Source organism: Hipposideros armiger, unplaced genomic scaffold (assembly GCF_001890085.2).
Source record: "Hipposideros armiger isolate ML-2016 unplaced genomic scaffold, ASM189008v1 scaffold_280, whole genome shotgun sequence".
Classification (NCBI taxonomy): Eukaryota; Metazoa; Chordata; class Mammalia; order Chiroptera; family Hipposideridae; genus Hipposideros; species Hipposideros armiger.
The window spans coordinates 326115-339868 of record NW_017731630.1 but is presented as its reverse complement, the minus strand read 5'-3'; the positions used below and the strand labels follow the sequence as shown (position 1 = coordinate 339868).

Sequence of the window (13754 nt, the reverse complement as noted above, 5' to 3'; positions counted from 1 at the left end):
GCGGGCCCGGCAGCGGGACCTTCCGGCGGGAGCCGAGGCCCGGCTCTCGGCTGGGCAGCCCCCCAGGGCCGGCCCGGGAGGCCCGGGGTGTGGCGGGGCCCGGCAAGGGGGGGCGCCCCCTCCCCGCCCAGGGCCCCCGCGAGGGGCGCGCCCGCCTCCAGCCAGGGACAACCCGAGTCCCCCCGGCGCGGCGTCGGAGGCGTCCGCAGGCATCAGCCTCCCCCTCTAGAGGCCGGGCGAGGATCAGTCCCGCGCCACGAGGTGAAGGCGTCGCCCCGGGCCCTGCACGCGCAGCTGGCGAGGCTCTGTCGTCGGCGGGGCGCGTCGCGCGCCGCCCTGCTCGGGGGCCCCTGTCCCCGGCCTCGGCACAGCTGCTGGCCGCTGCAGGCCGGGGCCCAACAGACTGTTTGGGTGCATGTTGGCCCCTGGATCTCAAACCCACTGGTAATCCGGTCTCTCCTTGAGACCCGTGCTCCTGGAGGCAGCGAGGGTGGGAGCTTGGGTGAGTGAGTTTTCCGGAAGCCCGGCTGCTCGTGGATACCCAAAGCTGCGTGTTCCGAGAGGTCTGGTCAGAGCGCAGAGGAGCGACCCTGAAGCTGCGCAGCAGGTACCAGCACCCAGCCTGGGGCCAGGGCGCTCTGCTCCCGCGTGTGGACTGAGTTGTGTGTGTGGCCGTAGCAATCACCGGTGTCTGCAGTCCTGTGAAATGAGGGGACCAAGACGATGACCTCTAGTCTACTCCGTTTGAACGACCTTTTTATTGGTGTGCATGGCACGCAGAGACTTGAGTAAATCCTGTCTCAGCCATTAAGCACCTGCCGCCATGAGTTGGGCAGACAAAACAATTGTTTGGAAGGTTTACTGAGCACCGGTAAGTACAGACTCTAGACAAGTAACTGGGGACCCAGGGACAAAAAAAGACATGCTCCTTGCTCTCAAGAACTCGTGCCTCACAGGAAGACTGCCGCATCAGTGACAAGCCACACGTGGAGTGACAAAATTCCTGGTAGGGGGTGCAGTGCTTGGAGCACAGGGGACCCCACGCAGGCCTCAGATTGCAGGTTCAGGGGCTGAGTGGGGTGCACTTAGGGCCCAGGTGAGTTTGCACCTACCCCGGAGAGAGCCGACCACCAGGGCACCAGGGTTGATTGCACTTATGTATTGGTTTCTGGTTTTCACCTCGTTTTCCTCCTAAAGCTAGACCCCCAACTCAAACTCCAGCCTGGCTGACCGGCGCTGTGCGTCTCTGCCCTCGTTCCACCCACCCTCCCCCGTAGACAGGTCCCCTCCTTTCTGCATGCTCCTCTCAGCCCAGACGACCTTCCTTCATCTTCAGTTCTGGCTCCCACCTGATGCTGAGAACGGCCTCCTCCCCGAAGCCACCTCCAGTAGCACCCTCAGAGGGACACTGGCCTGAATCCACGTCAGGTATATCTAAACATTTCGTTTAGAAGAAACTAGACCCTCCAACTCCTTGGTGGGAGATCTGTGCAGCCATTTTATGTGTAGTTTCTATGTGTGGGAGTGAAGGGAGAAGCCCCTTGACCTAGCAGAGAGAATTCAAAGTGTTCACTAGGGATTATTATCACCTGGAGCACCACACTTTAGGTAAGACAGGCTGCCCGGATTATGGACGCCTCGTACGTTGGGTAACCAGCACAGCTCTGAGATGCCTCTGCTGGAATGTGCCTGTGGGAGGGCTCGAGGATCAGAAGATGCTGTGCTTTCTGGGGAGCACAGAGGAAAGGGCTATCTCTTGACCTCGTGTATATTTCTTTCACCAGCAGCTACAGAGCCTGAAGTTTGTTCAGGCTGAATGCTGGAATTCCATTAGCTGGCCCCGAACAAAGATGCAGATCAGAAAAGAGATAGATGACGGCTCTTAAACATGAGCCACACATTCATGCTTACATGCACCTTGGGGCCGCCTGATGCCTGTTTGAATTTGCGGGGAAATTGGGATGCTTTTAGATGGAATCAGGGAGAGTGAATGTCAGGTTTTTGAGACGATGCAAGCATGATCCTCGTTGACGGTTACCTGTGGCTCTGGCCCTCAGTAGGTGAGATAGCTCAGGTACAGTGCTACAAGGAAAGCTTGTAAGGGAGCAGGGAGTGGGGGCTGTGTTTGGGTGGGGTCAGGGAGGTGTCTCTGAGAAGGGCCCTCAGAGCAGAGTGAGGGGGCAGCCCCGCAAACGCCTGCTCTCGGGGACTGTTTCCGGAAGCAGCCAGGCGCAGAGACCAGAAGGCTTGGGTGTGTTTGCAGGACCTGAAGAAGGCTGGGTGGCTGGAGGGGAGTGAGGGGTTGCCCATGCAGTGGGCCAGGAGTATAGAGGCCTGTGAGGGAAGCCACGAGGGACTTGAGCAGGGATGTGACGGGTTTCGCAGGCTGCTGTGTGAAGACGGCGTCATGAGGGGAGGCTGGGGCACCCACCAGGGAGCCAGCCCCAAGTTTCACCCAGCTCAGAACCCAGGCTGTATGTGACGGGAGGTCCCTTCCACGAGGGACAGCTGTGGCTCAGGCAGCCTAGCTCCAAGGGCATGTTGTCTGGTCCCAAATACAGGAGGTAGAGAAGAAGCGAGAAAAAGGCAGGAAAAACTCCAGTTTGGGACCATACGGTCCATGGTACATGTCAAATCCCACTGGACACAGGTGTGGAGCCCCGGTCCCCTGGCAGAGGAGGAAGAATTCCTTGGTTAGCAACTGAGTAAGCGATGCCATTTATGGAGATGAGGAACCTGGCAAGAGTGTTGGGGCGGGGTCCTGGAAAATCAAGTACAGTGAAACCTTGGATTGTGAGTAACTTGGTTTGCGAGTGTTCCGCAAGATGAGCAAACATTTCTAATACATTTTTTTTTAAAAGATTTTTATTGGGGAATTGAGGGGATGGGAACAGTGCTGGGGAATTGGGGGAAGGGGAACAGACAAGTTGCTGTCGTTTTTGTTCTTCAGTCTAGTTGTGGAGGACGTTGCTTCACTGGCCCAAGTTGGCACCATCATTGCGCTCTTCCCAGGCGAGGCAGATCAGTCACCGGCTTCTGGACGGTCGCTCACTGCGGCTGCTGGCCGCTCACGCTGGCTGCTGGCTACATACGGTAGCCCATGGCAACCCACTGCCACAGGGACTGCAGCCTATGCCGTCGCCGGCGACTCATGGCAGCCCAGCTCCAGGTTGAGCTGTCGTTCAGCATCTTAGCTGTGGAGGGCAGTGTCACTGGCCCTCATATGTGGGATCCGAACCGGGGCCCTCTGGCATCCCAAGCGAGTTCTTAACCATCGCGCCACTCGGCCGGCCCCATTTCTAATACATTTTAACTAGGTAAACGAGCGATATCTTGCAACGTGAGTAGTTTCCGGAATGAATTATGCTCGCAAACGAAGGTATGACTGTATTCTGTTTGGTCAGGTCCCGTCTGAGATGCTCATTAGATGTCCAAGTGGAAGTACAGGAGGAGGAGAGGGAAAGGGGCCATGGCCCCTGGGGCCCGTCCCCCCTCGGTGCACCCCCCCTCCATCCTTCGGTCCCTGAGCGTGGAAAGAGTGCACTGTCATTTGCAGACACTTGCCTAGTGCACAATGGTTTTGCTTCAGCAGCTAGAGGACTGGTGGCATTCTTTCTGTTGCAGGTTTCCTGTCCCAGAGCTTTCATTACAGGCTCAGAAAAGTAATGAGTGGTGTGCAAAGCAAGACATTTCTGAAGAAGTGGAGTTACAAAGAAAGGACGTCGTAGTCTGGGGACGTGTGCCCCGGTCTTTCTCCTCAGTTAGCTCTTACTGGCTTCCCAACGTCCCTCCTCTCCTGGGAACAGAGAAAGATGGAAAAGCCCATGGGCCAAAGAAAGAAGACACAGAGCCCAGAGGAAGACGTAGGTGTGCAGAAGGACACTGCTAAGGAAGAAAAGGTGTGCGGGGCAAAACGGCCCAGCAAGAGAGGCACTTTGGCTAAAAAGCACAGTAAGGCACCCAGCCTGAGTCCTGAAGATGAGGAACACATCTTTGATGCTTTCGATGCTTCCTTTAAAGATGACTTTGAGGGAGTTCCCGTATTCATTCCTTTTCAGAGAAAGAAACCCTACGAGTGCAGCGAGTGTGGCCGCATCTTTAAGCACAAGACAGACCACATTCGCCATCAGCGAGTTCACACCGGAGAGAAGCCCTTCCAGTGCACTCAGTGTGGAAAGACATTTCGGCACAGCTCCGATGTCACGAAGCACCAAAGAATTCACACGGGAGAAAAGCCCTTTAAATGCAGCGACTGCGGGAAAGCCTTTAACTGTGGCTCGAATCTCCTGAAACATCAGAAGACACACACTGGAGAGAAACCGTATGAATGTAAGGAATGCGGGAAGACCTTTGCCTACAGCTCGTGTCTTATCCGCCATCGGAAGCAGCACCCATGGAAGAAGCACTGAGCACAGGGAACCGGTCTGCTTGGCCTCTTGCTGCCGCCTCTGCCTGCGGCGTCCACTGGGCTTTGGCCTTCTCACCTGCTCCTTGAAGACGCTGGTCTGCAGACTCGTGGCCCACTGGGTCCCAAGCCCATACCCATGCAGCCTGGCCTGTGACCCCAAGCTACATGGCAGTGCTCCTGCGGTGAGCACTAGGGACCTGGGTGCCCACTAGACTGGGCCAGACTTCCACTGTCCCTGCTTGGCTGGCTGCGGTGACAGTCCTTGTCAGGCTGGAGCACCAGTCCTTGAACTCAGCCCCTGTCCCCAGGAGCTGGGATCCCCTGTGTGTCCTCCCGGCCCAGCCGTCACCTCAGATAAATGGCCTCACATACCCATATGGACCACTTGGGACCCAGCTCCTCAGGGCCTGAATGCTGCCACCATGGGAGCTTTGTGCCCTGGCCACATGATGGGGGCTCTGGGATGCTGACAGCAGCTTCGATCCAGCCCGCATCTGCCACACAGGAGACCTTCAGACACGAGGTGGTGTGCCCTGCCCCCCAGGGGCCAGCTCTCCATTCAGGTTAGTTCCACTTCTCTGTGCCTGGCCCCCTCATTCCATCCTCCCCCCGGTCAGGTCCACATGCTTACCTGCCCTTGGTTTCCCTCTAGGAGTGGTCTGCATGGGGCTCTGTGCTCTCTAGGGCAGTGCGGTTTGTCCCCGAATTTAGACAGTTCAAGCGGGTTCCTCTTGCCTGTTCCTTGAAGTCACTGGTCTGCAGACTCTTGGCCTAGTGAGTCCTGAGCCCATCACCATGCAGCCTGGCAGGTGACTCTCAACCAGGAGGTAACATGGCTTTTTATTAGGAAAATATGGATACCTACGTTTTCACTGTTCGGAACCAAAAACCTAATAATAGCCTTAGTCTCTGGGGATTCCGCCTGCAAGAAAGCCTGAGTTAGGGTGCAGATGGGCTTCTCTGTCAGGCAGCCATGGATGACGGAGGAAGCCCCGGGTGGAACTGTAACAGAGTCCTCTTGTCCTTTCTAAAAGCTATGACAGTACACCTCCATCTGAGCTGGGCCCTCCTCCCACACCCGACCTGGCTGGGTGGCAGGTATGACTGGAAGTAAACTGCGGCCCAGCACGCCTTCCCTCTCCCCTCACCCCAACCTGTGACATGCCCTCACAGCCCCAGAAGTGAGCTCTGATGAGGCAAAATTGTTCAAAAGCAGGTGCCAGAAAGCTGGCTTTTGGGAGATGCACGCTGTGTGACCTTGCATTGTCACACAATTTCTGGCAAAGGTTGCCAGAAAAGACGTTACCGGGACAGGGACATTTGGGAAACCAGGGGTCTAGACTGTCCACTGGATGGCAGGGCCATGTCAACTTCGAAGTTCCCCAATTTGATCATGGCCTATGGCCAACCCAGATAAGTCCGTGTCACGAAAGATGCTCACTTAGGTTTTCAAGGACACAGGTTCATGACATCTACAGTTCACTCTCAAATGTTTAGCAAAGAAACAGTAGTAATAATACATCAAGGACACTGAGAGTGATGAAGCAAGCTGGCTAAATGCCAGTCATGCCGTAAATGGCCAGGTCATCACTGTTCTTGACTTTGTAGCCATAATGTCTCCGTCACTACTCAGCTCAGCTGTGACAGGTGACAGCGGTCACCACACACAGTTCAGAAGTGAATGTGCCCAGCTTTGTGCCAATAAAGCTTTATTTACAGAGCAGGTGGCGGGCTGCATCTGGCCTATTCTAGGTGAAGGCGTGGAGAGCTCACCCCCTATCCTGTAAACCTTGAACTAAATGTCGGCAGGGGGAAAGCTGGTGCGGGAAGTGGAAAGAAACCGTGGGGCGGGGCTGGGAGATGCTCAGAGCAGGCGTGCCCTGCCGCTTGTCTCGGTGTGCTGGGGAGGCTGGGGCGTGGAGAGCGGGTGCCAGCCACAGTCACAGTGTCCTGGGGGTGTCTGCATCCGCTTTGGTTTGCTTTGGTTTTATCTGTTACAGTGTTATAACAGACCATGAGATATAGGTTAGATACATTGTTACAGTATATGTCATTCTAAGTCAGCGACCCCTTAATACAGTTCCTCATGTTGTGGTGACCCCCAACCATAAAATTATTTTCGTTGCTACTCTATAACTGTGAGTTTGCTACTGTTATGAATCGTAATGTGAATATCTTTTTGTTTTCCGATGGTCTTAGGCAACCCCTGTGAAAGGGTCGTTCGACCCCCAAAGGGGTCGCGACCCACAGGTTGAGAACTGCTGTTCTAAGTGATGCGGCAATAAACATCTTTTCCACATTTAGGGCCGACAGGACGGGTCCCCAGAGGGGAAGGACAGGTGGAGATCATTCTGACAAACACCCTCCTCCAGGCTGTGCCCAGCAGCGCCCTGCAGCGCCCAGACCCTGGCCTCACTGGCAGCAGGCAGGTAGGTTGTGGTCCTGGCCAGTTTGTTAGAAGAAGAAAAACATGCTGATCTGATGTCTTTGATTTCTGGAGAGGAAGCGGGTGGTCAAGAGCATGGGCTACCACCCCGATCCTGAGCTTTGGAGACATGGGGCCTTGGGAGTATCACTTAATCGCCTATGCCTCAGTTTCCCCAGATGTGAAATGGGTGCTGGTGATGCTTAACCTGATCCAGGGACTTGAGACGTGAAGCCCTAAGTACAGTGCTGACTCACCCTGGTGGTCTGAGGCATGTCAGCTCTTGTCACATATGCGTGCTCTCGGGGAAGCAGACATATGCCCATGCAAGTGGACGCCTTCAGGGTCTCTGCTGGGAGGGCACAGTAGTCAACTTCAACTAAACCGACCTGGGAACGACAACAGAAAAATACTTTAAAAAAATGTACACTTGGAAATTCAAAAAAATACAGTTTACAGTAATGAGAAAAACCACACATTTCTAACTAAAACAGCAGTCGTTTTTGCCTCTTATTTTGGTGCAGACAGATGGGCTCATCGTTATTTCTTTTGAGTTCTCCATCACAACATCACACCACCACCGAGCACCGAGGCCAGATCTTTCAGATTAGTCTCTGTTTTGGTGTTTTTTGTCGATGTTCAAATGATACTCACATGCCAGAAAAAAGAAAACCTTCGGAATAACCCAAGTCAAGGAAAACAACATAATGAAAGTTATAAAATACGTAAGCCTCAATGACAGTGAGAACCTCTGAGTCAAATGGAAATTGTAGCCCTCGGTGCCTACATTACGACGAGCAGCAGAGCTGGGACTCATAAGCGGAGCATTCAACTTTAACCGTTATTAAAAGAACAATAGGGTAAACGCAGAGAAGGGAGGAGATCATGAAGAACAGAAATTAATAATGGGAATGGATACTGTTGAGGGAATTAAAAATGTACAAGTCGGTTCTTTGAAAGGACTATTAAAATTGACATTCTCTGGCAATAGGATCAAGAAAAAGAGAAGCAAATAAACCGTTAGGACTGAGGAGGGGAGGATGACGGCAGATACGTCAGAGATTAAAAGGTAAAGCACTGAGCCGGTAAACACGAGAACTCAGATGAAGTGGGGTGTTAGAAGCCAACGCAAGAAGGTGTAGCCTACAGAGCCCTGTACCCATTCAACAGACGCACTCCCGGTTTGCAGTCTTCTCACAAGAGTGCAAGTTCAGGTGGTGTATTCTGAGTTCAGGACACTAAGTCCAGTCTTACACGGACTTAGACAGAAAAGGGGACACACGTCCCACCTTATTTTCTGTGGCTAGTGTGACCATGGTATCAGATTCCAGCAGATTGTCACCGGCTCGTGGAGCAGAAGCTCCACACAGAATCCTCGTGAGCTGAACAGTGGGTTCAGTCTGACGCTGCCAGGCCAGCTTAGGTTTAGATCCGGGTGACAAGTGGGGCTCAAAACTGATGTCACTTTTCACAGTAACAGATTTAAGGGGAAGAAGGGCACCGTATTATCATCTCAGTAGCTGTAAAACTCTGTGTTAAAATTCCACATTCATGATTAGAATCTTTTCATAAGTAAGCCGTATAATAGAATTTTCTGAACCTGATACAGCATATCTTCCAAAACCTACAGCAACATTATACATGAGGGTTAAACATTAAACAGTATCCCCTTGGAAATCAAAACCAGCACGAAAACGCCTGCTGTCACTACTGGAGAGTGCAGCCAGTGCCGTAAGAAAGGGGACGAAATAATGTACATAAGATTAGAGTGGAAAATCCTAGTTGTCATGAGTAGTGGATGATACTACTGTCTACATAGAAATCCAAAAATAATCGCAGACTATTGAAACTATTAAAAGTTCGGCAAGGTTGTCACATAGAAGGTCAGTATACACTAGTCCTCGTTAACTTCACCTACGTTCTGCAACTTTAACTGAGTCGACGTGTAACGAAAACAGTGTTACCACAGGCTAATTGGTATAAACAGGAGTTAGGTTCCTACACTATCTCATCAATGTTATAAGGAAATGACGTTTTACAAGAGCTGCTGTATATCCAGAAGAATCGAGAGTAGGGACTCAAACAGGTGTCTTTACATGAAAGTTCACAGCAGCCATTGGTACAAACAGCCCACATGTCCGTCCACAGATGAAGAGAGAAGCTGTGGTCTCCCCAGACCATGAAATGCTATCCAACCATAAAAGGAGTGGGGTCCTGCCTCGTGACAGGACGTGGTCACACTTAGGAGACATGATGCTGAGTGGAGAAGCCAGACACAGAAGGACAAATACTGCACAGTTCTGTTTCTCTGAGGTCCCTACAGCAGGCAAATGCATAGAGACAGAAAGCAGAATAGGGGTTAGCGTGCCAGGGCGGGGACATGGGAGCTTCACGGGGGCCGAATTTCTGTTGGGGATCAGTTTATCATTGTGCTGCTTTATTTATTCAAAAGGTAGTTCTCATCCTCAGGTTGGGAGAGCAGATCACGCCAAAGGAAGAAGTTCCCGATGAGATATGCATAAAAAGGAACCTCAAAACAAGGAAGTTCCCACATTCCTGAGCTCAGGTGAACAGAGATCAAGACGGAGAAGAAAGGAAAGCTCGTCAGTCCGGCCTCCCGGGCCAAGGGACAGGTGGGGACACAGGCGGGAGAAAAGCCACACTTAAGGGACATGCCTGGAGACAGGGTGAGCGGAGGGCAGTGTTTCACCAGAGACCCCTGGAAACGGGGAAACCAGAAGTAGTTGCGGGGAGCCTTCACGTGGCTCTCAGACCTTTTCAAAGGCTAAGAAATGCACGTGGGCAGACCTTCATGAGTGTCCATTCTTGCCCCGTCCAGGAGGCCCCATCAGGTCTCCTTCAGCCGGTGTTCTAGGAATGGGCTCCAGGTAGAAGCACCCGCAGATTGAGAATGTACCTGGCGACAAATGCAGAAACCTCAGGGTGCCCTCCCGCTGTGGCAGGGAGACTTAGATCAGTGACCCCAGACCCATGGGGCACCTCATGCCCACACTGCAGGCCCCGCCACGTTCCAGCATGGATTGTGCAGGCATGGCTCCAGCATGACCTGACGTCAGGGCGAAGGCCACACAGGACCTTGAATGACATGGAGACACCTGCAGTGTCCTGGGGACTTGACATAGATTGTCCTTCATGCCGGCATTCTGTAAGCCGTGTCAGCGTCTGCTCCTGCAGGCCTCATCCCACCTGATCTGAGGGAAGGTGGGAGCCAGGGCTGTGGGACAATGGGCGGTGAGGGCCACAGAGCAGATGCAGCTGACCAGTAACTTTGGCCTCTGGTTGCTCTTACACCAGGGTCCAGTGCATTCCTGGGGAGGCTGTGGGCAGCAGGGTGTCACCTGGGCTCTACTTCTAGTGACCTCATCTCATCTCCGTCCCCAGTTTGGGCACAAGATCATTTGTGACCTCTGTAAGTGAGCTAGACACCAAGACATGCTGCAGAGTAAACGCGACCTGGGGAGGACCATGGTGCTGGTCTTGGACATTTGCTCTGGAGCAGGACAGCGAGGTCATGGTGAGGTCAAGGTTCTCAATGAGCTGGGGACGGAGGGGTAAATGGTGGCTCCGAGGCCCAAGGAAGCAGTGTTGGGGCCAGAGAAGGAATGGGCTGGGGGCCAGGCTAGGAGCAGCCGTGAACAGGGCTGGTGGCCTCCAGGTCCATTGCCCGAGGTCAGGGCTCTGCTCCAGGTGCCCGCTGTGCCTTTGAGAACTTCTGTGTGCCGTGCTCGGAGCTTGCTGTCTCCTGCTTTCTTCCTCACAAACTCCAGCTGCCTGTTCAGGGAACCGCCGCGTGGTCCTCTCCTTGACCAGAGTCCCACCTCTCCTTGACCAGGATGCAGGCTTGTCCACGGGGGTGGGGCTGACGCTGCTCCTGCAGTCACCTGCAGACCCCATGGACATGGGTTCCTGAGGCCTGAAGTTGCTGTCCGTGGGGCGAGCACCCAGGGGGCCTCAGCCCCAGTGCACACCTTGGTCTCAGTATGGGGGTGCCCAGTGTCAGTTGCAGCACTCCACAGGAGCTCCCCATCACACCTTGCATGCCCTGTGTCACTGCAGCCTTACCCATGTGGCATTCTGGTCTTGTTTTTAGTGTTCATGCCTCTTGGTTTTAATGTATTTCCTAGTGAGCTTAAACACTCGGTATATTGGCATTGTATTTACATCCCCCAGTAAAAAGTGCATCTGCACCCACGTACCTGGTGGCTCGAGGTGGCTGTTGGGCTGTAAACGCTGTCATACAACTGGTGGTCTTGGGCCTGTGGTTGTGCAGACACTCCCTAGTCTAGTATTTCCCACTATTTTTATCGTCCAGAAATTTTACTTTCTAACTAGTAAAATGTGTTGAACTTTTACTTTACAATCTCTTTGCTCCTTCAGTCCCTATTAAGCAAGTGTGCTCTACACCTGGGATGGATGCTCTGTTTGCTTTCTACTGGTTTCCTGTTGCTTGCTGTCCATGTGTTTCCTAGTCCAGAAGCCACACTGGTTCCCACGTTATCCCAGCCGCCTCCTGCACTCATCACAGCGCCCCTGTCCTGCTGCCTGTTGACACCTGTTTGCTCCTGTAATAAACTGTCCTGATCTGTTCACTGCTTTCTGTTGATCTCCCTGCAGCTTGGGGTACAATCGGGATTCCCCATGGAGGGAATCCTCCCAGGGAGAGAACGCTGCCTCCCAGGGAGAGAACGCTGGCGCTGTGGTCCAGCCCAGGGTCTGGCCTTGGGCCGCAGAGCCAGAGACCCAGCTGGTCACTGCCTCCAGCGCATCTCTTGGGAGCAGCATCACAGATCAGCAAAGCAGTTTGCTAACTTAGGATGGGAGTGATCCCCTGCAGTGACAAGATACTGTGACCCTCTGCAGATGACCACCTTTGTGGCCCTCCATGCCTGGGAAACTCAGGCTTGTTTGGTGCCTGCAGTCGTAACCCCTGGAGAGGTTGGGGAGGCACCAGGCCTGCTTCCTGGGACCCTGTAATTGCCCCACCCCCAGCCCTTGCTCATTCTGCCTGTCTAAGCAGCTGTTCTCCCGTGGGGCGAGTCTGCCTCCCAGAAGGACTCGTTTACAACGTCTAGGGACATTTTTGGTTGTCACAAGTGCGAGGAGGTGCTACTGGCACCTGGTGGGCAGGGGCAGAGAAGCAGCTCAGCATCCTACTGAGGGCACCCCCCCTCCCGCCCCCGCGCCCCAGCGCAGGACCCTCCAAACCTAAGCAATTGAGATGCCTGGCAGGGCCCCTGTAGAGGGGCAGAGGCGAGTGGAAAACATGGTGATTGGCTCAAAGTCTCCGCAGGAGTAACTAGTACCCTCACAGGAAACAAGAGTGTGCCCCCACGCCGCCAAAACGAATCCAGCGGGGCGTCGCTGGGTGGCCGGTCACGGAGAGGATGAGGTACCGACAGAAAAGGGGACCTCCGTCCACGCGTGGACGACACGTCCAAAGCAGAATTCGCTTGTGTGCGCTTCCACAAGCCCTGTGGCCACCGAGGTGGCGGTCCTCCGGGCGCCCAGAGCGGCCCGGAAGTGCGCGCGGCCGGGGCGGAGCGGGGCAGGGGCTCACTTCCGGCCGGCGCGGGCGCGGACGGCCACCTCCAGCTCCGAAGGTGAGTGGACGCCGGGCGGGGCGGTGACTTCAGGGGCGCGCGTGGTCTGCGCTCGCGCGTGGTCCCTGCCGGGCTGGCCCCCGCAGCTACCGCCGCGTGACCTTGATCCCGGGCCACGGGTGGTCGACTCCGCGGAGTGGCGGGCGCACTGGCCCCAGGCGATCGCAGTGACCATTTGCGGGGCGCCTCCCCACGCGCCCAGACCCCCGGGAACCGTCAAGTCCACTTTGCCGATGGGAAACGGGGGCTCAGAGAAGTCTCGAGTCCGAGGCCCCGCGGCCAGCGAGGGAGAGCGCCGGCCCTCTGCCCGGCACGCTGCTCTGCTGCCGGGCTCCCCGAGGTCGGGCCTCTCCCCACGGGCACAGGCTCCAAGCTGGGAAGAGAGGGGGCATTTGTGTCCCTTCCGCCTCCGCCGGTTGTGGCAGCGGGAGCGTGGGACGTGCGCTCAGAGTTGGCTCGCGGCCCTGTGGGCGTCCAGTGTGACGGCCGCCTCGGCTCAGACAGCCAGGGTAGGGCTGAGCGCGCCCTTTCTCAGCTAAGTCCTAGGAAGTTAACCGAGGGGGTTGAGGACCTGCACCAGCCCACTCACCGGGCTGCCTGCCCGTGACCCTTCCCATCATTAGGGGATGAGGCTTGCTGGGGCTGACCCAGAAGGCGGGGGCGCGGGTGGGAGCCCCGCTGGGGCTGCCTTGCCTCTTCCTAGAAGCAGGTGCTGTCTGCACTCGCTTGTCCCCCTTCTTTACCCCAAGGAAGGAATCCTGCTTCATCACAGAATGAAAAGAAAACCCTTCTCACATTGCGCAAGCCATTCTTGCAAACCAAATCAAAGTATCTTTGACCCCAAAGGAGGCTCAGTCCTGTGGGGGTGCCGGCAGGTTCCTGCCTGCAGCCTCTGAGGACTCTGGCGGGGTCTGAGCAAGAGGGTTTTACTTTCTGGGATGTGTCGTTGCGATTCCATCTAGAATGTTGATGCTCTAGCAGATGAGGTTCAGTTTTGCGCCCTCTCCCGGGGCCAGGGCCCCCCAGCTGTGGTGCAGGCTTTTCTGGGAGGACCACTGTGCTTTTCTCTGGGTGAGGCCGTGGGCTGGGAGGCCACTCCAGGCCATTTTTGGGACAGAGCTTTTGGATGTGGTCCCTGCAGGTGTGTTGGTGCTGTTCAAACGGATTCATGTGCCAGGGACTCGATCACCTCACACCCCAGACCCCACAAGCCACCTCTGGGTGTCCTTGTTCTCCCCACCAAGATCACCTGTGGCTGATGGGCCGCTGGCATTGCTCCCACCCACCCCACCCCCGCCCC

The 13754-nt window shown here is 55.1% G+C and overlaps 2 protein-coding genes across 7 annotated transcripts in view; both read left to right on the top strand.

The window, feature by feature from the left end:
- The first annotated feature begins 8 nt into the window (after positions 1-8).
- On the top strand, positions 9-11443 carry ZFP41 (ZFP41 zinc finger protein). Of its 6 annotated transcripts, none has more exons than XR_002125649.1 (4): positions 9-871; positions 3625-4971; positions 6713-6837; positions 11232-11443. XR_002125649.1 is itself a non-coding variant. In XM_019657815.1 (3 exons), exon 3 carries the CDS (start codon positions 3813-3815, stop codon positions 4407-4409), a length of 597 nt encoding a protein of 198 aa, XP_019513360.1. In that variant the 5' UTR covers positions 9-607; positions 1337-1428; positions 3625-3812; the 3' UTR covers positions 4410-4428. The 6 variants fall into 6 exon arrangements, 4 of the variants coding, with proteins under 4 accessions (XP_019513360.1, XP_019513359.1, XP_019513362.1 ...); XR_002125650.1 differs by lacking the exon at positions 11232-11443 and adding an exon at positions 7358-7575; XM_019657815.1 differs by lacking the exons at positions 6713-6837; positions 11232-11443 and adding an exon at positions 1337-1428 and having other exon boundaries at positions 9-607; positions 3625-4428.
- The window catches only part of GLI4 (GLI family zinc finger 4), a gene marked incomplete at its 3' end in the record, with an annotated part of 12116 nt that continues 7679 nt past the window's right edge, over positions 9318-13754 (top strand). The window contains exons 1-3 of the mRNA XM_019657769.1: positions 9318-9466; positions 10236-10368; positions 12166-12454. Of these exons, the coding sequence (XP_019513314.1) occupies positions 9348-9466; positions 10236-10368; positions 12166-12454 (541 nt within the window). The remainder of the gene's footprint in view (positions 9467-10235; positions 10369-12165; positions 12455-13754) is intronic.

Excerpts from the sequence above, each read along its gene's own strand:
- ZFP41 (XM_019657817.1), top strand. The coding sequence starts at position 3,813 with ATGGAAAAGCCCATGGGCCAAAGAAAGAAGACACAGAGCCCAGAGGAA.